The 27,339-nt window shown below is 33.5% G+C and overlaps 2 protein-coding genes across 3 annotated transcripts in view; one reads left to right on the top strand and one right to left on the bottom strand.

The window, feature by feature from the left end:
* Positions 1-27,339, bottom strand: part of LOC139512619 (nose resistant to fluoxetine protein 6-like) — a 499,632-nt gene that overhangs the window by 147,151 nt on the left and 325,142 nt on the right. The window lies entirely within an intron of this gene.
* On the top strand, positions 853-26,584 carry LOC139512628 (uncharacterized). 2 transcript variants are annotated; one of them, XM_071300374.1, is made up of 6 exons: positions 853-1,096; positions 4,492-4,599; positions 5,673-5,789; positions 24,948-25,043; positions 25,399-25,533; positions 26,156-26,584. In XM_071300374.1, the coding sequence occupies exons 1-6, from the start codon at positions 893-895 to the stop codon at positions 26,456-26,458; spliced, it is 963 nt and encodes a 320-aa protein (XP_071156475.1). In that variant the 5' UTR covers positions 853-892; the 3' UTR covers positions 26,459-26,584. The 2 variants fall into 2 exon arrangements, with proteins under 2 accessions (XP_071156475.1, XP_071156476.1); XM_071300375.1 differs by lacking the exon at positions 25,399-25,533.

The following is a 27,339-nucleotide window of genomic DNA, read 5'->3' as shown; positions in this document are numbered from 1 at the left end:
AACAATATTTCATATGATCACGTTAGTATACATAGTTATGACTATCGTAAACCAAAAGTTTATTTCTTCAAATTTATGTACAGAGAAGGGGCGGGGTTTAGTGATTGCAATAAAATATTGATAGGAAATTGATATTTGAACTGAATATGAAAAAGAGGATATGGTATGATTGCAAATGAGACAACTCTCCACAAGAAACCAAATGGTACAGAAATTAACAAGTATAGGTCACCATACGGCCTTCAACAATGAGCAAAGCCCATGGTCAGCAATAGAAGGCCCCGAAATGCCAAATGTACAACAATTCAAACAAGAAAACTAATGGACTAATTTATGTACAAAAAATGAACGAAAAAAAATATGTTACACAGCAACAAACGACAACCACTGAATTACAGGCTCCTGACTTGGGAAAGGCACAGTCATATATACAGAATATGGCGGGTTAAACATGTTAGCAAGATTCAAACCCTCCCCCTAAACTGGAACAGTGGCGTAACAGTACAACATAGGAACGAATTATAAAAAAGGCTTAAGTCATCAGATGAATAAAAATACAAATAATACACAGAGAGGATCTTGTCGGGTACTTAATATATATCCCAACAAAAAAGACATTATTTACAAATCTGAGAGTACAAACAAACAAACAAAAAACATAAAAACACACAAAAAAAAAAACAACAACAACAAAAGCTTAAACTATACTACTACGCTTTTGATTAATTTATACAAACAACGTGTGTATCGGCAATGGTATCATGCCTGATCAGTAGAACTTTCATATACAACAAACAGTCCTTTGTGAGAGAACGTCACTATCAGCTCTACTTAACGACCCCTTTAGCGACGTTTCACTTTTCGTAAATTCGTCGATGTTAAAAGTCGAAAAATGTCTCTCAGCGAAAGTTTCGATAATCCGAGAAATCAGAGAACAATAAGCTCCATTTTTCGAGAACTGCATGCGGATGTTGATCTGTCTGATGGTGACTATGATTCTAATTGTAGTGTTGGGGTTGTAATTAACAGCAGTGAAGATGAGTTTTGTTATTCAAGTGATTTTTCAGAAGAAGCAGAAGACTTTGAAGAATTATGTGTAAGTAAAAGAGGGACGAAAGATACCAGAGGGACAGTCAAACTAATAAATCGAAAATAAACTGACAATACCATGGCTAAAAATGAAAAAAAAGACAAACAGACAAACAATAGTACACATGACACAACATAGAAAACTAAAGAATAAGCAACACGAACCCCTAATTTATACTTCCCCTACATTCTATTTGCTTATACAGTGAAAATGGACTTTACATTCGCTCATCTTCATACCCCAATGCTTTTAAATAATATATTCATTGTTAGCATAAACGTAATAAGACTACTCATTTCTAGAAGGTTTTGTTGATCATATGTTAATTACATTAATAGTTATTGAAAAACTAGTTATTATCGTGATACACTGGACTGCACACAGGACAGTGGTATTAACTAAGACTGTGATAATGACTGAGTCGTAATCGATGTCATTATCGCTGTCACAGTCCTGTGGGCAGTCCATGTATCACGATAATAGCCAGTTCCGTAATAACTGTTATGTTTATTTCATTCAAGAACCATGTTTTTTGTTTTATAAATTCTCATAAATTCAAATGTTCAGAGCAAACTCGAGTTAATGGTACGATTTCTATACCAAAATGTGAAGACCAGTCGTAGTAATACATGTAGCTACTAGTAAATGTCACTGCCATTCATTTAAGTGCAATTTGTTAGTATATGAATACTGAATAAAGTTTTTTCTAATTTTATCATTTCAAAACACATGCGGTAACCAATTCAACAACTTAAATATAAAACTGAAAAAGAAGAAAATGTTTTATTAAAGGGACACCTCCCTTAACAGAGAAACACGCCCCATCGGTCATTAACAGAGATTTTAACGACCGGTATAAAGAATATCATGTGGCCCTTTTTATCTCAAAAGAGATGATTAACCGAAATGAAATAATAGTTATTTTACAGGGCCTTTTACAGCTGACTATATGGTGTTAGTTATTCTCATTGTTGAAGACATTTTATTGCTTTTTGATTATCTTGATCTCTGAAGGAGAGCTGTCTTATAGGCAATTATATCATATCTTCTCAGTTTTGAATGTACTGATATTGTCATGGATGGATTTCCCCCCTTTTTTTATATATTAAACTTGATTTGTTTCGGGTTTTCTCTGTAGAAAGTCTTTAATTATTTACAAAGACAAATCTAAATTTTCATATTTTTAACCTTTATTAACAAAAGTAAACATTATACCTAGATTAACACACATGTCCTATTTTTTAACGAATAGCCTTTTCTTTCGGACCCTTTATTGTTAGGGTCATTAGAATTCGTACAATGATTTCTAACAGAGGACTATCTCGGTCATTTAAAAAAAATATCGAAATTTGAAAAATTTATTGAAAAGTTACTTATTCAAACAACCCTCTACATAAGCAAATCAAAACAAACAGTACTTTAAAAACAACATATTAAGACACATTTTTTGATCGGTGGTACAATATTTTGTCTGTCCTGTTACCATTTTCAAAAGAAATTTTGGGTTATTAAGAAAAGGTTTAGATAAAATGTTAAGCTTGTTTTACGTAGCCAATTAGATAGTTTTCAAGAGAATAAACTTCTATATATATTCATTCTGCAAAATAATAGATTATTTGCCAATTTTCCAGGTTATACTGAAAAATGCCTCTAAAAATTGGTTTTCAAAGGTTGTAAAAATTACCACCAGTAATGAAAGTCTAACTTTTCAAATTATATTGTTCAGAATTTTTTCACCCTTTCAAATAAACCTAACATCAAGTAAATCCCTCATAAGTTCCTTTACTATTCTCTTTATTTCATTGGTAACAGGAACGTACGTTTCTAATATATCACTATATAATTACATTAGATGTATGTTTCATTATAATACTTTATTCTGAATGGCTAACTGCACATCAGTGTTATTCCTTAATCAATTGCATCACTCAATAAAACTTATTATTCATGATAACACGTGGTCCCACAATAAAGTGCACAGGTGAATTAAATAAAAAAAATATAAAATTCGTGTTTTCATGATCATAGCTAAAAAATGTAATTATAAGTATTGAATGCTTCTTTTTGTGACTTCATAGGGTTGTAAAAGCGTTGACCGTGTGCACATTTTTAAAATGAAGCGCTTCCGCTCTTCATACAAAATATAATTCGGTCAATGCTTTTACACCCCAATAAAGTTACAAAAAGAAGCATTCAATTCTTAAATAAAAGTCTATCCTGTTACCTTTTTATCTATCCTGTTACCGATACCCGTATTGCACCTGCAAATGCTTAGTTGGGAAGATTAAGACGTTATAACCTTAAGATGAGTTCAAACAACGAAATATTTCATTCGTTTTGCACCTATATGTTAAGATAAAAAATTTAACGACGTTTTTGTCTTCAATTGTCTATCCTGTTACTGTAACCATAGCAACCATAGTAACAGGATAGACTAATTTCTTTGTTTTTTGATTGCTGTTGTGAAATAGTTACTCCCTTTGGTGAAGTGATTATGGTTCTCTATTGTGAATTTGGTTTCCAACACGTTATTGCACTTTTTACAAGCATATTGTTGGTGTAATTAATCAAAATTGTTGGTAACAGCGTAGACATGAAAAAAAAGTACACTCTATTTTTTTCACTTAATGTCTTGAAATTTCTTTTCTCTACACTGTCGTTGAAGAAACGAAGCGTTTTAAATGTAAAGATTACTTTACACTGTTGAAATTAACACTGACTAATTCAATATTCATATGGAGAATAATTTAACGGCTGGTTTAAGTAGCGGTAACAGGATGGACATGAACCTCTCGTACGCTGATTGAATTTAGTTTGTAGATAATATGTTACATACAATGATAAAGATGCTACGATTTTTCGTTAGAGTAATAATTAACGTTCTTAAAAAGTTCTTTTGCAGATATCAAGGCGATCAGAAAATCGGAAAAAAAACCATTTGAAATGTGTTTTTCTGACACTGTACGCACACAAATACCCCCAAAATCGGACTAAATGCAGTTTAATCTTATCAAAATAGATGTAAGGTGTGTTTATTATTAATGTTCTGAATCACAAATCCGACAAGCTTTCATTTAAACCATTACAAATGAAATTTCCATTAGAATTTTTTTTTTAGCATGGGTGTACTGAAAATTCGACATTTTTTTTAAATGACCCATCTTATTTACCGAACTTATTTAGAGCACAGTTAAACAACTCGGCAACACTGTGATTGTAAGACAAACTTAGTTTACGAATCTCTCTCGTCAAAATTAATTTACTTTACCATTATATGGTAAAACACATATGACATTAACTCGGGTCACATTATTCCAGCTAGTCTCATACTGGATGCGCACGAAATATTTGCCACTGGATATTATAGAAGTCTATTAGCAAGCAAATTTTAACTGTTTTAGGTCGTTGGAAGTCAGATGCCCATTGAAAAGATTGATAGTAAAACAGATTTAGAGCAGTTGAATACCAACAAGATCTTCACTAAACCTGTCACCAAGAACAGCAAGAAGGTAAATGTTGGTAGTTTATATACACATACATTTTTTTATAATTTGTTATTTTTTTACATTTATTTTATTTTTCACACTGCATAACGTTTTCGTTGTGTATAGATACTTTAATCATATAATTTCTTCAAACCAAAAAAAAAAGTTATCAAGTCGCTATAGTTAATGTCAAGTTATAACGTAAAATGTTGCAGGCGCATGTGCCGTAACTATTTTGACACATTCCTGCTGTTTCTGGATAAACAAAAACATAATCCAGCCTACTACGAAATGTTCCGCATTTTTGAAAGATCTGATAAAGGAGTAGGTCCGGTAAGGGCCGATTTTGGTCTCAAATTTCAGGTTCATCTAACGAAAGTTATTGGACACTTTTTAAACACTTAAGTGTCTATTTCAATTGATTCGATTAGTTTATGTGAAAGATTTTAACTGATTTAGTCATTAAAAACGCTCTGATTCAAGCTTAAATATGAAAAATCTATCAAATATGCCAAAAAAACGTCACTTTTCAGATGTTTTTTGTCAAAAATGAAAGTGGCCGCATCCGTGTTCCTCCTCGACCTTTATATATGTTTTGTATTATCATCAAATACAACTTGCATTTCAATATTATGAATGAACACGAATGCGGCCACTTTCATTTTAGACGGAAACCGTCTAAAAATTAACCAAAATGCTAAAATTGTGAAGATTTCACAAATTTACCATGACTTAATGATGCTAGAACGCGATATTTGTGCATTGTATTGTCAAAAACAGCTCATATTTATGTAGCAGAAGCATTTTACTTTCCAAAATATAGCTTAAAGATAACAATTTCACAATTTTCCAAAACTGCTATATTTTGGGGCCAAAAAGGGGTCTTACTGAACCTACTCCTTTAGACTTTTCTTCCTCTCTAAATTCAGTGTACACTTTTTAGCTCAATTTTGCCGTTTTCGTTTATTTCTGAGGAATTCATTTTTATTTTAAATCCTATTTCAAAGCTACATACTTATTTCGCTATTACACTTAATAAAAACTAGATTGGAGCTTACAAGCACATGCGGTTTACTATTATCATTTGTTTCTTACAGGAGGCATGTGAAGAAGCCATGACAACAACTGAGATTAACAAACTAGTACATGAAGAAATGGTACGAGCTAATCTAATAGAAGAGCCATTTCTGGAAAAAAAACTGAAAGAAAATAAGGTAAAATGTTTTAATTTTTTATTGGTTTTTAAATTTAAGCTTATCTGAGATTTCAGATTGAAGGTTTACACCTATCGTAGAGTGGTTGTATCGGACACAAATTAAGGCTTAGTAAATAAGAACGTCTGCTTGCAATGATACATGTATTGAACTCTGAAAAGCTAACGTCACAACAACGGTGACGTCGTGTACATGGAGAGCGGTAGCGGGAACACCTCATGTGCAATTCTTAACATTCTGGGGGCCCGCAAATGAATTTAATTACAATAAAATGAAAATAAATTATGAAAATTTCACTTTGAATTACTGTCTCTGAAAACTTTGAATAGCTTTAACTGTCTTTGATCATGAGCACGAATAAAATAAAATTATTTCTGTAATAAAGCACGAATAGTTAACAGTCCATGAAATTAAACGATAGTCTCATTTGGTCCATATTTTATCTATTCTTTTGCTTTGGTCTTCGCTCGTCCTGCGGGTAGTATTTCACCATGTGGTCCTGTGTATTCTTCAGCTACCAGATCTAGTGGATATAATAATTGCGGTTCCTTTTTAAGTCTTTTAATTACATTTTCTTTTCTCCACTTTGCAATCTCTTTGTTCACTGGTGAAGGTGGATGATTTTCTTTCCGGGATAAAGTAGCGAACTGTCTGTTGTCATGGTTACTTGTTTTCTGGTATGAATCTAATACTTTCCTTCTCCCTGTCCTCTCGTCAATAGGTTCAATGCCAAATGATTCTGTCTTCCAAAACTTCCCCGGGTTGCATTCTTCTGTATTTTGTGATATCCTCAAATTCATTGTAGATGTTTGCTGGTGTTTGTATCTTGGTGTACTGTGAAGTGGTCCTGATAATAAATAACCAATTTTGGATTTCACGGCAGTAGGTCCCTCGCCTCTAATAATATGGTTTTCTACAATTGACCAATAGTAGTCGGCTCCTACGAGTAATGAGATGTGAAAATTGTCGTTCGTGGTAACTGGATGCGCGAGTTCTATTCCTGATAAATACGGCAATTTAGCGGCTTTACGGATGTACGTTTTGAGCGGTGCGGCGATTTCCGGTACGATCAATACTCTGATCGGCAATTGTCCTTCATCTGTGAGCAAATAAATAATACTAGTTTTTAAATGTCTAATTCTTGTACTTTCTGCACTGTCCCCAAATCCGGATAAGTTTAAAGTCTCTGTGCCAGTTATTGATAACTGTAATTTAGCGGCTAGGTCTTTTGTGATGAACGATCTCTGTGCTCCTTCATCAAAAAGAATGTTGGTATCTGAACAGTGTCGTCCCGATCTTACTGGATTAATTGCAGTTTTTAGCAAAACATTCGTGGTTGCCTGTGAATGTGAAATTGTGTCCGGTTCCTTCGCGTTGTGTTGTATGGTACTTACATTTACACTGTCTAGATAATCATTATGTGTATTATCTTTACATAAACTTGTGTGATGACGCTTGTCACACTTTCTGCATGATTTGATTGACTTACAATCAACCAAATTGTGATGTCCTAAACAGTTGAAACATAAGCGGTCTCTTTCGACTATTGATATCCGGTCTTTATATTCAACAACTTTGGTACAGTTTACCGAGGCGTGTGATTCGTGACAATAATCGCACTGTTTAGATTTGAAGTTAGTGTTTTGGTGATTCTTATTTTGGTGGTTGTGACTTGATTGTCGATTTCGCGGTATTGTGTTCGTTAAAAATGCTGCAGTAGCGGTAGGATTTTCATGACTGTCTGTTGAGTTACCGGCTTCCATGATATTTATTTCATTAAATATGCCTTTTCGTAAGTCTGGTAAGCGTATGTTTGTGGACCCAAATTCTTTTGCTAGGTTTTTTCGAATTTCCCCTGGTAGTTTGTTCAATATTATTGGCACTAACAGCGCTCCGTATGAATCATCAGTTTGTCCTAGTGATTCTAAACCTCTTATGTAAATTTCAATGTTGTCATAAAAATGTCGGAGGTTGAAAAGTGTGTACCTAGGCGACGTAATATCAATAAGTTCCTGCATATACCTCTGTGTAATTTTATGTTGCTGACCATATCTTTCTTGTAATAGGGAAATTGCCTTTTCATAGTTTGCATTAGTGAGCGCAAACCTGTCACTGATTTTAGAGCTTCATCGTGAAGTAACGATTTCAAATAATTGAATTTTTGGACGTTGCTTAAGGTTGGGTTCGTATGCACGGCTGTCTCAAATGAGTCCCAAAATGACTGCCATTGAAGTATATCTCCATCGAAAGTAGGGAGATTCAACTTGGGTAGTTTGTTGTATTCACTAGTTGAGCTAAAGGATGGGCGAAAATCTGACAAACGGTAATTTGAATTGTTCTGATGTTCTGTATATGAAGAGTTTATAGTATGAACGGGTTGAGTAGTTTCTATGCGTGGAGTAAAACTTTCTGCGTGTGTATTCAACGCTGTAGTTTTGACTAAGATAAATCTGTTGACTTGACGAATTTTACCTTCTAAGTTAAATGCATACTCATCTGCTTCAACGATCTCTGTTTCAATATCTCCGTCGTCCAGTTCCTGTACTATGTCCTCATCTAACTTGCGTAATATTTCTTGCTTCCGTTTCAGACTATCCAATATGTTTGACAAATCCTCCGTGTCCACGGTTCCATCTTCTTCTTGTTGAACGTCTTCAAATTTCTTTATAAGTCTGGAAACTGAACTCCTATGTCCTGCTCGTATCGAACGTAGCTTCAGATTCATCCTGGTCACGGCACCAATATCGTAGAGTGGTTGTATCGGACACAAATTAAGGCTTAGTAAATAAGAACGTCTGCTTGCAATGATACATGTATTGAACTCTGAAAAGCTAACGTCACAACAACGGTGACGTCGTGTACATGGAGAGCGGTAGCGGGAACACCTCATGTGCAATTCTTAACAACACCCAATAATTACATTAGATGTATGTTTCATTATAATATTTTATTCTGATTGGCTAACTGCTCATCTCGTGTTATTCCGTAAGTAGTTGCATTGCTCAATACAACTTTTCATTCATGATAAAACGTGCTCCAACAATAAAGTGCACAGGTGAATTAAATAATAAAATATATAAAATTCGTGTTTTCATAATCATAGCTGAAAAATGTAATTATAAGTATTGAATGCTTCTTTTTGTAACTTTATAGGGTTGTAAAAGCGTTGACCGTGCGTACATTTTTAGAATGAAGCGCTTCCGCGCTTCATACAAAATGTACTTCGGTCAACGCTTTTACAACCCAATAAATTTGCAAAAATAAGCATTCAATTCTTAATTATAATATCGTCTTTGCAGAATTAGTACCAATTGTTCTGCCATTGATATTTACATTTTGCTACTCAGGGTATTTTTTTTAAGTTAAGGTATTAAATCCTTTCTATTTAGATTGTGGAGTCACTTATTGGTCCTGATGGACAATAATTGTAAGAACAGGCATATCTGCCAACATTCACTATTTGTGGGGGATTTCCCCCATGAAATCTCCCAAATGGAAATTTTGCAAGAGCTATTTATTTAGAATTTTAAACAAAACAGTTAATTTTACAATTGCTTTAGAATTTTTAGTATGAAAAAGCCAAAAAAAAAAACCCACACTTCTAAAATGCATTTAAATGCCCCCTTGAAGTTTTTCTTAAGACTATAAGAGCAATCTTGCACGCAAAACTTCCATGGGCATTTTGAAAAGTTGAATGTACCTATAATTCATATCAGTTCACCAAAAAGTTGAAAAAAATATTATTTTAAATATATATATATACTTGTAAACTAAAGATTGTTACATGTTAGTAAATTGAGTGACATAGATCTAACTGAAGGATGAATGGCGTAAATATGAATAAGACAACAATAGAAGTTATTTTCATAATAAAATTGAGAATGGAAATGGGGAATGTGTCAAAGAAACAACAACCCGACCATAGAACGGACAACAGAAGGAGGTCACCAACAGGTCTTAAATGCAGCGAGAAATTACCGCACCCGGAGGCGTTCTTCCGCTGCCCCCTAAACAAATATATATATAATAGTTCAGTGATAATGAACGCCATACTAAACTCCAAGTTGTACACAAGAAACTAAAACTAAAAAGAATACAAGACTAACAAAGGCCAGAGGCTCCTGACTTGGGACAGGCGCAAAAATGCGGTGGAGTTAAACATGTTTATGAGATATTAACCCTCCCAGTGTTACTATAGCCAATGTAGAAAAGTAAACGCATAACAATACGCACATTAAAATTCAGTTCAAGAGAAGTCCGAGTCTGATGTCAGAAGATGTAACCAAAGAAAATAAACAAAATGACAATAATACACAATCCTTCCCGTTAGGGTTTAGTATCATTCCATCATAACATATATGAGAAGAACATAACCCGTGTCATGTTAACAACTGGTTTTTTAATAAATGTGTTTAGTTCCGATGCAAAGACCCTATAAGTGAATCAATATTAACGCCAAAATCTGCAATCTTTAATGACCTGACAACAGTATCGTAACTATATCCCTTCTTAATAAGTCTATTTAAAGGTTTTGTTAGCTTCTAAAGTGAATACTGACATTTTTGTGCTTTATAAAGAATATCTCCATAAAAAATTGGATGTGAAAAAACCTAAACGTATAAAAAGTCTACATGTTGAGCTATTTTTACGAATGATGTCCTTATACCGATGATAAAATTTAGTAAATGTTTTGACTAGTTTGTGATATCGAAAACCCTGCTGTAATAATTTTTCAGTAATACATATATTTCTCTCGTTAAAATCTAAAACATTGTTACATACACAGCGAGTCGTACAAGTTGAGATATATAAACACCGTAAGATGGTGACAAGGGAACGTCACCATCTAAAAATGGATAATTAACGATAGGAAATGAAAAATCATTTCTTTTATCATAAATTTTAGTATTAAGCTTTCCGTTAATGATATAGATATCAAGACCGAGGAAAGGACAGTGGTCATTGTTAGTATTACATATGTAACTTTATTTAAAGTAAGTTCAATAGGATAAATTTCTTTAGTATACATACTGAAGTCGTCATTATTGACAGCCAAAATATCATCCAAATATCTAAAAGTATTGTTAAATCTGTGTATCAGATGTTGTTTCGATGGGTCTTTGCTGATTTTTATCATAAATTTTAACTCATAGCACTAAAAAAAAGGTCCGCAATAAGTGGTGCACAGTTAGTTCCCACTGGAATTCCGATAATCTGACGATATACGGAATCTCCAAAGCGAACAAAAATGTTATCTAGTAAAAGCTCAAGGGCAGATATAGTATCAAAGCATGTCCAATTGGCATATTTTTTTTGTTTATTGCTACTAAAAAATGACCTAAAAGAGTTTGAACATATATATTCACATTCTGACTTTTTAAATGCCCATTTAATTAGGTGTGTGGACATTTTCTTAATGAGAATGTGAGGCAATGTGGTATATAAGGTAGAAAAATCAAAACTTTGAACAGGTTCAAAATCACTAATATAAGCATGCAATTTATCAAGTACTTCCAACGAGTTCTTGACACTCCAAAGTAATAATGATTGAATACTAGTATATATTTTTGACATCATATTCTTAACAAAATGAAAGTGTATATTTCAAATATTTGTCACTGCCAAAACATGTCAATTGTTGCAAAATGCATTTATATATCCTCTATGATTCTCAGAATTCCGTCATCACAAGTATCTAGGACTAGGCATTTATATCGATTGGAAACAGCCAGTACAAAAGCTTTTTTTGCTTCAAGAGTATATACCTTCAACTAGTTTTCTAACTACAGTTCGCGAATATAATTTCAGGGTCATTTTATTCGTATTATCAACATCTTAAATATGTGTCTTTCAAAAAGATTATAATGAAAAATAATCCTTGTCTAGGTCAATTGCAGCAACAGCTACTATTTATCCTCTGTTTGCTTTATCTATAATTCTAGTTTCATCGTCAGATTTTAAAATGAAAACGGCAGTTTAGAATTGTTGATTTTATTTAAAATTAAAAAGTGATCTACAGTCCTTGAAATATAATTCAAGTAATTTCAAATGCGTCTGTTTGTCGGATGCGTGGAAATGACTTTTAGTGTATACAACATATACAATCGTACTAGCAGACGCATCTATGTTACTAGAATCCAAAAAAGAAAGCTTCGGCATGTTTAAAGCTTGTGCTACATATATATTCATCCGAAAATTTAGAGTAATATTTTGATAAATTTACATGTAAATTAACACATGAAAATCGCTGGATCATATCAAGAAAATCATGATTGAATCTTGCTTTTAGAGCTGTCTATGCGGTATGGGCTTTGCTCATTGTTGAACCCGCCGTACGGTGACCTACAGTTGTTAATTTCTGTGTGACTTGGTTTAAAATGCAATTCTTTTGCATTAAAAATACCTAATCTTTTGTATGATACTTTTATTTATCCGACGCTTTTACGATCAGCAAATGGCTTAAAAATTTTGATGGAGTCAAACTTTCTTGTTGATTAAAATAATTATTCAAAAAAAATATCTCCCAAAATAATATCATCACACAGAACATGTCAAATGCTAAAGACACAACATGCTACACTTTCAGTAAATGGGAAATACAATTATATATTATAACGTTACATTCACGTTCCGTGCAAAAATCGTTTAATTTGGACGTGGTAACATTTACGGGAGACATGGACAACTTGATGGAAATAAATGAAAAATTTGGCGTGTCCTTAACCTTGAAGGCTTAACCAAATCTTTAAAAAAAATCACATTCAGTAATAACATTTGTTTGCATAGTTCATTTGTCTGTCACAAATCTAAAATACCCTAAATTATCATCGTACTCAAAAATCTTAAACAATGGCTCTATGGTAACATTTACGGGAGACACGGATAATACTGAAAAAAATAAAATGGGAGAAGCTATGTTAAAAATAAAAATATTTTTGTAAAATTCAATAAAATCACATTTTTATGTAGAGGTGGCGAACTTTTCCTATTATTTATATGAAAATATTATATTATTGAAGTGTTAGCTTTCATTTTTGTGTACTCGAATTTTCAAATCTTACAGCTATATGGAATTTCGAAAATGGCTGATAGATTGCGAACTGACAGGATATTTATCGTGACCGTTTAACATAATAAATATGATCATATCATATCCCATCTGTACAAATTTTATCGAAATCCATTCAGTAGTTAGTATTTTTTCTTCGTTTATATTTGGATGGTTGGCGCTTGTTGTTACGTCTTACACGGCAAATATTTCAAATTATGAACACAAAATCATTGTTTAATCATATAATGAGACATAACATTAAATTTATTTAAATCAGGTTTTATTTAATTTCGATTCAAATGAAAAATCAAGACAAGTTACTATTCAATAATGCGTAGATTTGATTTGTTTTTGTCATATTTATGCATCAAGAAATGGTCAAATGAAACATAAACCGAATACCGTGCGTAACGTCGGACCTAGCTTCATTGTACTTAGAATATGGATGAACAAAATATCAAACAGTGAAACAAATCAATAAATATCTCTGTATAAGTGACTGAATATAAAAGAAACATATTTTTGTTGTTTTTGAAATCATGGAAATGACAGCTTTCAAATTTTAAATCCATACTTTTATACATGTATAGATGCTAGTCAATTTTGATTTTTTTAAAACACGACGTATTTCTGCCCACGGCGACGTCACTGACAGTACGACGTCGACAATGGACAAGTAAAATAGTACGGTCGTCAAGGTCTGTTCTTTAAAATAAATTCCTGTATAGATCATTATTATTCGTGTAACTTCCAGCGGATATGAATTGTTTTGCCCATGATAACTGATACTAGTAACGCATCGTATGTTTTCTATGTCTAAAACAAAGCTTGCAAAGCTTGCAATCCCTGACATAACCTTCCATCTTGTCGTAAAAACTTTGTTAGATTGTATGCTGATTTTAGACGTTATTTTTTCTAATAAATAAATTATTCCTTGCATGAATGCATTGCTACTTTGTCTTGATTAACGTATCTTTCATTCAACAAATTTCGTCGTTAAACAAATTGTAAGGGTGAAACACAGTAACCTGCTATTGGTTCTTATGCTAAATTGCTGTGCTTGCTGTGCTTTCAACAAATCAAATTGTAAGTGACAGGTTTAGATGTACAGCGGACTAATAGTCAGTTTTATGAGTCGGTTTCACAAAAAAACTTACGACTAAGATTGATCGTAAGTCATGAAAAATTCAGTGTAATTACGATCCATCTAAGTCGAACGTTGTTTTGTGAAACGGCCTCCAGAATGTTTGCAATTTTGAAATTTGCCTGAAAGTTGGGAGCTTAAGTAATGGTAGGCGGTTACTTTGATTACTAGCAACCGAACATGTACTTTGTTGAGTTTTGAATGTGTGACTGGCTTGAACAAACAGGTTTCAAAAGGACTGTGCCGAGTGTGGCTTGAATAATTTCTGCGTTTGGACAATCAGTTTAGTTTTTTTGGAGTTAAGGGGGTAGGCCTTGGTAACACCAAATTCTTCCTCTCGTTTAATTTTTCTTATAGTAACATCATTAAAAAGGTAGGGGTTCATGCATCATCTGCCAAAGTCTTAATGGAATTCACCGTTTCATTCTATGTTAAGGCTGGGACTACGTACCCTACAAAACGGTTGAAAACACTAGTACTATGTAAAATCATTTAGTGTTTTTGCACATGTTGTCATTAGAAATACCCCTGACTGTTAAACTGCATAGAGGAAACATGTTTCAAAGTAAATCTGAAATATTATGGTAATACAAATAGCCTGAATGTAACAAAATGGTTTTTAATAATTGATACAGAAAAAAGTCTGGCAAGCTCAGATAACACTTTTATTTTCAAATTTAGCCAGAAAAAAACCTTGTCATTTTATTCCTGCCAAAAGTTGTTTAAACATTTATTGGTTATTGAACTTGAAAATCACAAACTTTTATCGAATTTGATGGTTTGAAATTTTCAAAATCTTTAAATGTAACAAGGCACATGGAAAAAAGTAGAGTTTTGAGACAAAATTCATTTCCCCTTACAAAACCTCCTACAGGCTGCCTTTGTATTCTTTTTTATGTGTAATAGACAAAGATGTACTGTCCCACTAATAATTGTAATAAATCGTATAAGGAAAAACAGTAATATTCAGTATGGGACGAGTATCTTTGGGGAGAGTTGATATAATTTTTTATCACAATTATTTGTTGGTTTCTCTTCCTAGACTAAAATGTCCCTGAACATTATCAATAGCAGACGCTATCAGAATTCATTGTTTTGACAGTCTGTCACTATCTAAGTACTATCTTTGTGTTAATGCAGATTATCTATTAGCATAAGCTTGTACTAGGATTGATGTTCAGATCATATCTTCTAGAATAGACTAGTACCTTTTATATTTGAAAAAATACCAAAAACAAACACAAACAGTATAAAAGTACAAACCACAGGCACTTAATTGTTTCTGTTAATGTGGGGTTTACTAGGCCAACCTTAAAAATATGTTTGTTTGCAGTTTTCCGACTGTACCTTCAGACTGAAGGGTCGGTAGGTAGGAAAAATATTTTATTTTATCAGCCAAAATACAGTTTAAACAAGCAGTTACACTAAACCAAGTTTCTTGTGAAGAAAAAAAAAAACATTTTAAAACAACAAACACTGGACATGCTGAAAACAAACATCAAATGAACAGGCATTTTCAGATAAAAAACTTTTCAACCAAAACTGAAACTTAGTGTGATTATCCAATTTATGACATAAAATATATGGTATAATTATTAAATACTGGAACACTTATAAACAAGGAATGTCATTATGACTAGAACTGTTTTAAAGAAATATATTCAGACATGTTTGCTTCTTGACTAGAATGTTTTCATGAGAAGAGTATTTTCATCAGAAAAATGTAGATATTAAAGATTTATAAGACAATGTCAGGGCCGTAACTAGCCTCTGTTAATAGTGAGGCAAAATATATATGCCGAGCGTAGCGAGGGGTCTGGGGGCCGCTTAAGGCCCCAGAAGCTCTGAGAAAAATAACGCAAAATCGTGCATTCTGAGCGTTTCCCGGACTCTTTTTTACATTGAAACGCAATTATTATTTTAGCCATTTTTTTCTTCGACAATATTCTGGTCTCAAAGCAAAAACATAGATTCATTGTAATTTGGGACTTTTAGGTTTTACGGGGACAACATCATTTAATAGCAGACCGATATGTAGGATAAAGCAAACATCGTAAGTCTCATAGTCATAAAAACCGGGTCTGTCTGTCTGTTCTTGTCTTGTATTGTGCTTAGACTTTGGTGATTTTATAATGACTAGATTTAAATCTAATAGTGATAGTGCAGTAATATACTTAAAGTACTAGTACTGCCTAAGTCGACACTAAGGACCATCTTGACCTTGTTTTACGGTATTAATGATTCTTTTATTGTTGAAGACCGTCCGTCAACTACCAAGATGAAGAACAGGAATAAAAACTTTGACCATTGGTCATTTGTATTTTTTCTATCCATTGACTTTGTGTGAGATTAGTTCCCGTGCACATTTTCTCCATATTCCTTTATTTTCTGTTAAAGGGTATGAACACGACTTAATGCAAGTTTAATCCTTCAATGTAAAATGTCATATGACAATACAGTGATGTTTTTTTATAGATGATTTGATACCAAGGAATTGGTCGTCTTACTTTAATTTAAACCATGTCAGCTGTCTAGTTTTGTCTACACAAAGAGTCAGTTTTGTATTCTTTGATATCAAGTTCAATGCCCCATGCATGCAGAAACGATCATTTTTTTTTCTGTGTCCAGTAGCATCGTATATTTTTAAAATATTTTGTCGCACAATGTCTGGACATCGGTTAACATGCAACATTGCAAAACCACACGTTTACCAATGGAAATTAACCCTCAGACTATCGTCATAAAGTAGGACAATAAATGAACAAAAGACAAACCCGGGACACAGAATAACAAACAATAGACCATCAACTCTGAAAACAAAACTAGGGTAAAAGTAAAATAGAAATAGAATCATGGATCACGAAAAACATGCAGGGACGACACCAGAGAGTGAAGAGAACATTCTGGCTCTTTGCAAGACACTTTTCGTGAAAACGATTTGATATGAAGACAATTTTTTTGTTTCTGTTCTTTTTTTTTGAAGTTTTCAACATGAGGCATTTGCCTCATTTGCCTCAATGTAGTTACGGCCCTGAATGTATTAAAGAGTGTATTTTTAATTAAAAAAAAATGACCATTGAATCTTCCTTAATTGAAAAAAAGGCAACTTGAAAAAAAAGTATTAAGACATTCGACTGTTTTCATATTTCTAACAATATTTAATTATATGTGATAAGGTTATATTTTTGCCAGGCTTTAATGAAAACCAAAGAAATCTAAAGTTTGGGGTGAAATCCATAGCACCCCATTAAAAGTAAATGGTCTGTACTGAAATGTTTTTAATGCATAAAAAAAATTGGCAGAATAGCTCCTAAGGACATTTTTTAATTGAATTCACACAGGCCACACAGTTTGGGTATATTTAATATTGTAAGAAAGAGAATAATTGCAATGAGTGGGGCAGCCCCCTTATCCTAAAGGAGCATACTCATTGCAATCGAAGATAGATTTAATATCATTGAATATAGAGAGAGTATATTTATTTTTCAAGCTAACCATTCATTTTCTCTACATCTTTGTGTAGTTAGGGTTGCTTCTTATTCATATTGATTTGGCATGATCTATCTCCATTAACATTTCAAATGACCCCTTCCTCCGTACAGGCGTGTTTACAGATATCCATGAAGATTTAAGTCACGGAGGAGTGGTTTCATCTTTGTCGTCTTCACAACGATTTGTAGAAAATATGCCATACTTTAAGCTGCTGTCGAATTATTTAACCACTGAAATTGGTTCCATAAAGTCAGGCTCCACAGATTCTGTACCCGATTTGTTTGAGACAGAATGGTTATCGTGTCAGTTATGAATATCCGCTGCATCATCGTCAATGATATCATCACACATCATTACATGTGCCTGAATCTGTATAAACAGTTTACTAATAAACTTTTTTGTTTGTTATTTGTCTTAAAATTGACACGAGACGACAGCGTAAAGTACTCCTCCGTGACTTCATGGATACCTGTAAACAATTTCCATGTGCTTTATCATTAAATGGTAACATGAACGCTTGACGGGAAGCTAAGAAAAACCGAACTTGAAATGCGTAATTGACCCAGACTTTAAATCATTTCCGGAAAGGACCCAAAGTTCCGGATCGCGTCAATAGAAGTATTAAAAAAAAATTCTTCAAATTTAAAGCAATAAAATTTTCACAGTCGGGAGGATTTTCAAGGGTCGGTCGGTAAACTGCAAACAAACAATATTTTAATTTAAGCCCTATCCATACTCGTACGAAAAATCACGTTATTTTCGTATGGGTATGGATAGTAAACCCCACATTGATAGAAACAAGTGCCTGTGGTACAAACTTTGCAATTCTAGAATTTTTACCGTTATTCGTCAAGAAGGTACCGCCATTACCACCCTCCTTAAGGTGCGAGTTGTAGAATGATGGAATTACTCAATCTCACGAATCTATAGAATGAACTTATACGTACATGCTGAATATTCTACATCAGGCATATATTACCTTAGCTGTATTTGGCAACACTTTTAGGAATTTTGCATCTCAATGCTCTTCAACTTCGTACTTTATTGGCTTTTTTCTTTTCTTTTTTTAAAAAACTTTTTTAGATTGGATTCGTGCTTCACTGATATCAATGCGTCTTTTGTAGACGAAACGCACGTCTGGCGTATATATAGAATTTAGTCCTGGTATCTATGATGAGTTTATTCATTCCATATTCACCGAATTATATTTATTATCTGAACTATTAAATAATTTTAATTTCCAAAAATTTTAGTTCTCATAGCTGAAAAATTTGTTTAAACATGTTTGTTTTTGCTCAAGTATCCGAGCGTGACAATGAATTCTTCTTTGTGCAAATTGTATGATCCTTTGCTTCATATAATCTGCAGAATAGTCTGGTAACAGCGCTGTTGTTTCCTTAACTTAGATGATTTTAAGATCCATGGGTCAAGGCACCATGAATATAGATGATAGTTTGATCATATGAATATGTATAAAGACAACTGCTCAGCCATTACATTTCATATACAACTAATATGCTTCCGCCCACGGCTACGTCACTGATAATACAACTTCGACAATGAATCTCCTTTTTTATAAGTAGGCTACAATAGTACTGTGACGTTTTTGACAGATAACAGTGCCTAAATTTTTATTGTCATATTGATATTGTCTACATAGTTTTGGCTAAAGTATAGACAAGTTGCTTTCTTTAAAAAAAGAAATGCAATCGTAAACCCAAATGCTTGTTTGGTATTAAATATTAGATAATTGTTTACTTAAGATGTATTGTTTTATATAATTATTGTGGTATAAGAATTAAAAACTGACATTGATTGTTTACTTAATGAAATAACAATTCAATGTGGGTTGATATATTTTCGCTAAAGCTGTGATCACACATTCACGATTTTTACTGCCGTCCTTGACAGGACTAAAATTTGTCAAAAGTCTGATCAAGATCCTGTGAATCGTGGAAGGAAATTCAAACTTTAATTAATTAATCACGACAACAATCAGATATTGTTCAGGAAGCGTCGATATTCAACCGTTTCCAAGAGAATTTTTTCACGATAATCCCGTTCTCAATCCGCTTCTAATCCGATTTGTATCTTTCGCAAAGTAAAATTCGACCGAATTGGTCACAACTGCATCCCGATTCTACCGAATGTAATCCGACAGAGATCAGACAGTGAACCGACGCTGACAGAAGTTATCCGTTCGAAAACTGTCGACATACTCGGGATGATCAGGTACTGTCGGAACGGAATTCTATCACGATCCTCTCTATCTCATTGCAAACGTCTTTGTCTGGTCTCAGTCGTATTGTATTCTGTAATTGTCGGGACTCTGAGGTGGGTATCATTGGCGAATTTCGTATTAATAACAGGACTGTTCCGGAACGATTTCGGCAAAGACGGTTTGAAATCGACTAGATCTGGATGCAATCTGGACTCAATCGGCAGAAAAACATCAATGAAAAATTTCTCCAGATCATTCCCGTTCCACAGGACACCGTCCAGAAAACACAGAACAATGTTAGGTAGCAATAAACAGTTAGGAAAAAATATTAAAATTTGCCCTTATAGATTTTACCATCCCCTTTTCATTGCTTTCTTGCAATATCAAGCTTACTGTTTGTGTCATATATGTGCATATGTATGTAATCAGAATCTTCCATAGATTTTATATCCAGTATATAAAAGGGTAAAATATAATTTCTTTTGGGTGTATCCATGGCAACAATCTGCATTTATTTGTTATGAAATATTGCAAAAAGGGGGGAAAAGATGTCACATATTTCCCCAAAATTTGGCTAAAAGTAGAATTTCAATCGCTTGAAGTAATACCTTTTCTGAAACGGTATACATATATCATTCAGCAAATCCAATGAAAATCATATGTCTTTCGTCTCATTTTTTGGTAAAATTGCGCCAGAAACTTCGTGTAGAAAAAAAGTGTTTGTAAACATTACATTAATTTCTGGACCGATAGCCGGTCTAGCTATGAAAATACGGATTGTCAAACAGAAAATAGCCCATAAAACATGTAAAAAATAATCTTGATGCTCTTATAAACCATCTTTGAAGGCTAAATTAGCACTCAGCTGTCTAAAAATGAATTTTATTACACAATAACATTCCTATTTGAAAAATCCACAGGGGCCATAATGCGAAACTAAACTCCTAACTGTGTATTGCTACCTTAGAATTTTTATCCGATACAGCAGAATCTGCCACGACATAGTCACGCTTGTCATCCGGCTAGACAAAGTCGGCTGAGTTTCCCCGAATGTTACGGGACGCACCTAAATGTCGGGGTGCTTCGCCGAACTATCAAGACCATTCCCGACCCGTAGCCTATCTGTTACGAATTTAAACGACTGCGTTCAGACAATGATAGGACATTCCAGATAATTGAGGATAGTAATCCGACTTTTTCACTTTTCGTGTCTTATTGCTGTCTGATCTCAAACGGGAGCAATAATCGGCAATGTGTGATCCCCGCATTAAGGAATCATTGCCCACGACCAAAGAATATTTGTTTCTTCTCTCTCCCGAAAGACAATATGCTGAGTCAACCACTGGATGTTCCATTTTAAGGTGCTGGTTTTTTATAAGAGTTATTTTTTTAGGCTAAAGTTCAATTACAAATGTGAAGAAATGTAATTAAGTGATGATTACTTGTGTTCAAGAAATGCAGTACGTGAACCTGTAAATAGCTGTGGTGGTTTTTTTTTTTTTTTTATAAAATTTGATATGTTCATGGTTATTTGAACAATGGCTTGATATTGATCATTATTAATATCTTTACACCTGCTCTGCAAGATTTTTGTGATGCTTAGGGTAGTAAGCATTGGCAATTTTAAGTTGTGTGCTTTCTGCTCTTAAAAGTTTTAGATGGCAAAACGCTTTTGTTAAAAACAAAAACTTATTAAAAATTTTAACTCGCTTTGAAGATATTTTCTGAATGTTCCAAGTAAGAAGCATGTTGTTTGGTGGTTGTCTTTTTTTGGTGCAGTTCATATTTGCTTTTTGTTTCTGGTTTGAAGTTAGCAGTTACATGTATAGTATACATGTAACTGCTAACTTTGACTACACTGTGTCTAACACTTCATGGAGAGTTGTCTAATTGTTTTTCCTGCCATATTTAAAAAGATATTCCCTCTGACATTTGACTTATTCATTAGAATAATCTATATAATAATACATGTATATATTGAAATTGAACTGAAGTTGCCTTGTTAATTTTTCTATATTGACCCATCTTTTTCTCTCTTGCTGGATAGTTTTATACTGTTCATTTGGGGGTACTGTGTAGCCTACACTGATCAGTGAGATGGCTCAAAATCCCCTTGCACTATTTTACATTGTCGTACTTAATATATATTAAAACCGAAAATTCATCATCTGATCGTCTTCAAGAAATAATAATTATTTATTTTTATTTTTACGAACATTTTGAAGAGCCTTTAAAATTACAATAGGAACATATAGTTAGATAATCTGTTTCCTGACCATATATGATAGAAATTATTATTGGTTATCTCTGTCTACATCTATCATCACTCGGTGTCTATAAAAAAAAACATTTGATATCTTAACGTCGATCCTGTTAAGTCTGCTAAAATTGCATGCATGATTAATTTTAAGGTTATCAATCGTTATTAAAGCGGCACATTTAATTTGTTATGTCATTGCTTGTTGAGATGAAATCTTATCTCATGAATTAACACAGCTGGTAACCAGGTTTCAACGTTTGACTCTAATTAAAATAATTATTACGGATATATGTAAGGTAAATATTAGCAGCTTGCAATTGCGTGCAAGGAAGTATTCAAATGCTCATTAACATAGCTTGTGTCATGATAAATTTTGCATCTCTATAGCAACTCATGATGCTAATGCTTATTCAACAGGTCAATTGATAAGCTATTGCGCATGTATATGAAAGGTGGCAATAGAAAGGACAGATGTATTCCGAATAACATCTGGTGTTCCGAAAGACTACATATATCGTCCAATATATACTGCGTAAACCCTCAGGGGTTTACGCAATAATAGTTTGATCATATGAATATGTATAAAGACAACTGCTCAGCCATTACATTTCATATACAACTAATATGCTTCCGCCCACGGCTACGTCACTGATAATACAACTTCGACAATGAATCTCCTTTTTTATAAGTAGGCTACAATAGTACTGTGACGTTTTTGACAGATAACAGTGCCTAAATTTTTATTGTCATATTGATATTGTCTACAACATAGTTTTGGCTAAAGTTCTTCCAACCCTACTTTGTATTATTTTATTAAAGCAGTAAATGTGTGTATTTTATTTCATTATTACCTATTCTGGTTTAATCGTTTTAATATTGTCTGTTCCAGAATGATAGAAAACGTGTGTTTTCTTACCGAAAGCTTTTGATTAATTGTACGTTACTTTCACTTTCGTTTTTACCGGAAGTCACGAGTATTATTATAAATATAGTGACAATAGAAATCGCAGAATTTGTCCTGAACACGTTGTAGTTATATTTTTGTATGTTTTTCAAAATAGGGATGTAAGGTTTATGTAGAATAGAGTTTTATTCTGATTATTGTAATAAGTTCTTATGAACTATTTTTGCACCGACGTTGCGCATCTTTTCACAGTAATAGGGCTGTAATGACGTCATTTGGTCAGACGTTTAGTGCAAAGATATGTACCTTCTTTGATTTCACCCATATTTGGAATTTCTCTCACGAGAAATAACAACACTAGCGTAAGATTCATAGTATTTTACGTCAGTTCCAGCTTGTCCCTACCGCCGGCTAGCAGCTTTATTTACGTGTCTCATAAATTTCAAGGTACAGTTTTTCTAAAGCAGCAGTTTAAGTTCCAGAATATTGCAATATATATATGCAAGCAGTTCATTTAATTGTTCCAGTTTCCAGTTTTTCAACCCACCATTTTTTCCTTTAAAAATGCCCTGTACCAAGTCAGGAATATGGTCATTGTTATATTATAGTTCGTTTCTGTGTGTATTACATTATAACGTTGTGTCGTTTGTTTTCTCTTATTTTTGAGTGTAAATTCACATTGCGATAAGACGTGTCACGGTACTTGTCTATCCCAAATTCATGTATTTGGTTTTGATGTTATATATATATGTTATATTTGTTATTCTCGTGGGATTTTGTCTATATGTGTTACATTTTAGTGTTATGTCGTTGTTCTCCTCTTATATTTAATGCGTTTCCCTCGGTTTTAGTTTGTTATCCCGATTTTGTTTTTTGTCCATGGATTTATGAGTTTTGAACAGCGGTATACTACTGTTGCCTTTATTTAACGGATGCAGAAATTTAATAGTTTTCTTGTTTTCTAAATATTATATTTTTTGAGAATAAAGTTTGATAATGAATTTCAACTTTGAATAGGAGAAAGGTGCGTAAAGTCGGCAAAAGTGTCCGTTGGTTTTAAATATTCAGGTTGCTGTTAATATATTTTTATGATATAGAAAGAGGAGGGGGAGGACAGGGGGGTACCCTTCTCCCTTCTCCCACCCCTCTTCTCCTTTCTCATACCCCCGTTCTCCTTTCTCCCATTAGAATAAAACATCTCCTTTTGAGATATTTTTTCTTGAAATATTAGAATTTTTTTTAAAAGGAGAGATATTTTATTTTTTCTCCTTTCTCCCAGCCTTCCTCTCCTTTCTCCTACCCCCTTTCTCCTTTCTCCAACCCCCTTTCTCCTTTCTCCTACCCCTTTCTCCCTGTCTCCCTTACCCCTGTCCTCCCCCTCAAAGAGACTTATTTATTTGTGTAGTATTTTACATGTATTTATATGGAGAGTTGCTGATAGAATCTGTGTTTCTTGAATGTTGATTTTCGGTGAAGCTGTTTTAGAGTATTATTATCTGTTTGTCTAGTCTATACTTAATATTGTTAATTGCTGATTGTTGTTTTAAGAGATTTTTTTCTGTTCATCCGTGTTCCAGTTGTTTTAAATATAATGTCTGGTGAATAAAAGTTATTATACACTTGAAACGATTTTGTGTTTGCATTCAGAGCATCAACGTAAAGGCGGATCTGATACCTTATTACATTACATTTAAAAGTACAATCCGTCTCACACACACACGCATAAAAAGGAGACTGCGCTGACCTAGAAACTATATTTGTGTGATATGCAGTATGCAGTAGCAGTATTAGTAATTATTTCATGTATTCTGAGCCTTCATATTTCCTGTTAAATTCTTTTGGTTCGTTGTTGGTGTCTGTCTGGTCTTGTGGTTGGTTTGGTTGGTTAGAAAGGTTCTCACCGGTTTGCGAACACGTTACAGTACAATCTCAACAACTTTCAACAAAATCCTTATCGTGTCGTCAGCTATACAAATCACCTAACTTTTTTACACATAAATAAAAAAATGTATCGAACATAAAAAAAAAACGCCATTTAGATGGACTTTAATGATTTTAAGACAATTTCATTATTTGTATTCTAAAGGTTGTAGTCAAACCAAAAGTGCCAAATAACAAACCGAATTTGAAAGTAACAAGGATCAATGTCAGACCAGTACAACCCACTTTGTCAGACCCCAAGGTAAGGTTTATATTACAGAATCTTCAACTATTGCATTTTTATAGACAAAACTAGCTTTTCTTGCCAAAAAATGTTTGAAGACCTATTGGTGACCTTATGCTGTTGTCTGTTCTATGGTAGGGTTGTTGTCACTTTGACACATTCCCCATTCCATTCTCAAGTACCATTATTTTGTTTAAAATTGAGAATTGAGAATTTGTAATTAGCCAAATAATTCGAATTGACGGTCATAAGACTTTGGATAGATCAAAGAGAAGGAACATGCATTATTAATAGTTGAATGAATATGAAAGAAAAAAAGGGCAACAAAATACAACAAAACAAAATGATATAATATTGTTTATTTCTATTGAAGATACCAGTAATCAACAGTACTAAGTCAGCTAAATTACATGAGGATAAACGAGTTGCTATGATGTTCAACAATTTTCTGGCAGATCCCAGAATTGAACAAATGATAGTCTACGACACTATTGACTTAGGAAAAGTGGTAAATATATTTATCTCTTTAATTTAGTCAGATATTTGTAATAATAAACCAATTTTTTGAGACGTTTCGGCCTTTGACCTTCTTCAGTTCTTTATTTTTAAGTTCTTTATTTTCTCTCAAGTGCTTGAATTGTGAGCTATTTCTTTTAATCTTTATAGTTTATTATGTTACATTTTAGGTATTAATCATGAGCGATAAACGAAGATTTAACAATATATGAAAGTATTTTCTTCAATGTCATTTATAAGTCATATACTAATCGAAATATCTGAAATTTAGAGTGTTGATTGATATCTGATAAAGATTGTTTCAACACATAAGGGATTAGTGGCTCTCTAGTTAGTTTAAATGAAGAACCATATATTACACGCTGATAAATATGCCTTTTTGTTCATGCACCTGGAAGATGAAGGATGTTGCTAAATCTCATCATTTACATTATTGCATAAAGAATTAAAATACTGGAGTCGATTTCACAAAAAAAAACCTTACGACTAAGATTTATCGCTAGCACATGTATGCTGATTTGTTTTTGTGAAATCGACTCCTGAACTGTAAATATCCATTTTACTTGCTTAGTTATGTACTACAGGTACAGAGATATAAAATATTCTATTTTCAGTCCGAACAAGTAGTTCTACCACCAGCACATGCTCTGCCACCAGCACGTTCTCTGCCACCACTACGTCCTCTGCCACCAGCACGTCCTCTGCCACCAGCACGTCCTCTGCCACCAGCACGTCCTCTGCCACCAACACGTCCTCTGCCACAAGCACGACCTCTGCCACATCCTATTAGAACCGCATTGCAGGAGCCAAGAGGAAATATATTCCGTTTAATTAGAAAGCATGCCAGAAGATTTGGACGCTTCGTGACAGATCGGTTCAATTCCATTTCATGCATATCAGGTTCTTGCACTTCATGAAGCTTTAAGATTTTAAAAAGACAATTTTGTCTATCATACAACTTTGCATTTATATATATTCATGTATGTCACATGGTCGTATATCATCACTTGGCATCCATCAGAAGATTATTATAGTCACGACCAAACTACAAACGAACTTATATATTCTGGGATCTCATGGCAAGCCTTCGTGTTGATGGTTATCTATTACACACTGAAGGTGTTGTTCTTCAAATGATTCATTGTATTGACATTGTGTATAATAAATTCATGGGAATGTAAATTGATTAATACGTATGAAAGATATCGCCTTCTGGTGATTTTTTACTCTCATTAGGGCAATGTGTATCAATATTAACCTACATAGATGCCAACTATTACGATTTTTCCGTAGTTTTTCCGATTTTGCGATATAAACTACGCTATTACGGTCAAAGTCGAATAGTTACGGATTCCCAATCATCGACGTTCAATTTTGTAAAACGCGGATTTTTATCATTACTTTTCCGTCCTGGTCCAGTATTTAGGAAACGCCAATGTAATGCTTCCGGTTTCTCGGGAGTTATCAACCTATTGTTGAGTAACTAACTGACTTCCGAAGAGTCAAACTTGCATTTTATTAAGTAGCTTTCCATCTTTCTCTACTTCTCCTTGACAAAACAAAAATGTTTGAGTCGAGAACATCTGAACAATTAATGAATGGAATACATACTACAGACAACATGTTAAATGACAAATTTTAGTGTACATCACTTTGCAACCACTCGTCAGTAATTTTGATTGGTAAATGCACGTTTATGAATGATTACTGAAAACTTTTCAAAAATACGGAAAATTTGATAGTTTGTTACTGATTGTGTCAAAAGGGGGTTGGCATCTATGGGTAACCTACCACAAGG

This window comes from Mytilus edulis, chromosome 2, assembly GCF_963676685.1.
Source record: "Mytilus edulis chromosome 2, xbMytEdul2.2, whole genome shotgun sequence".
Classification (NCBI taxonomy): Eukaryota; Metazoa; Mollusca; class Bivalvia; order Mytilida; family Mytilidae; genus Mytilus; species Mytilus edulis.
This window is presented reverse-complemented; position numbering and strand designations above follow the sequence as displayed.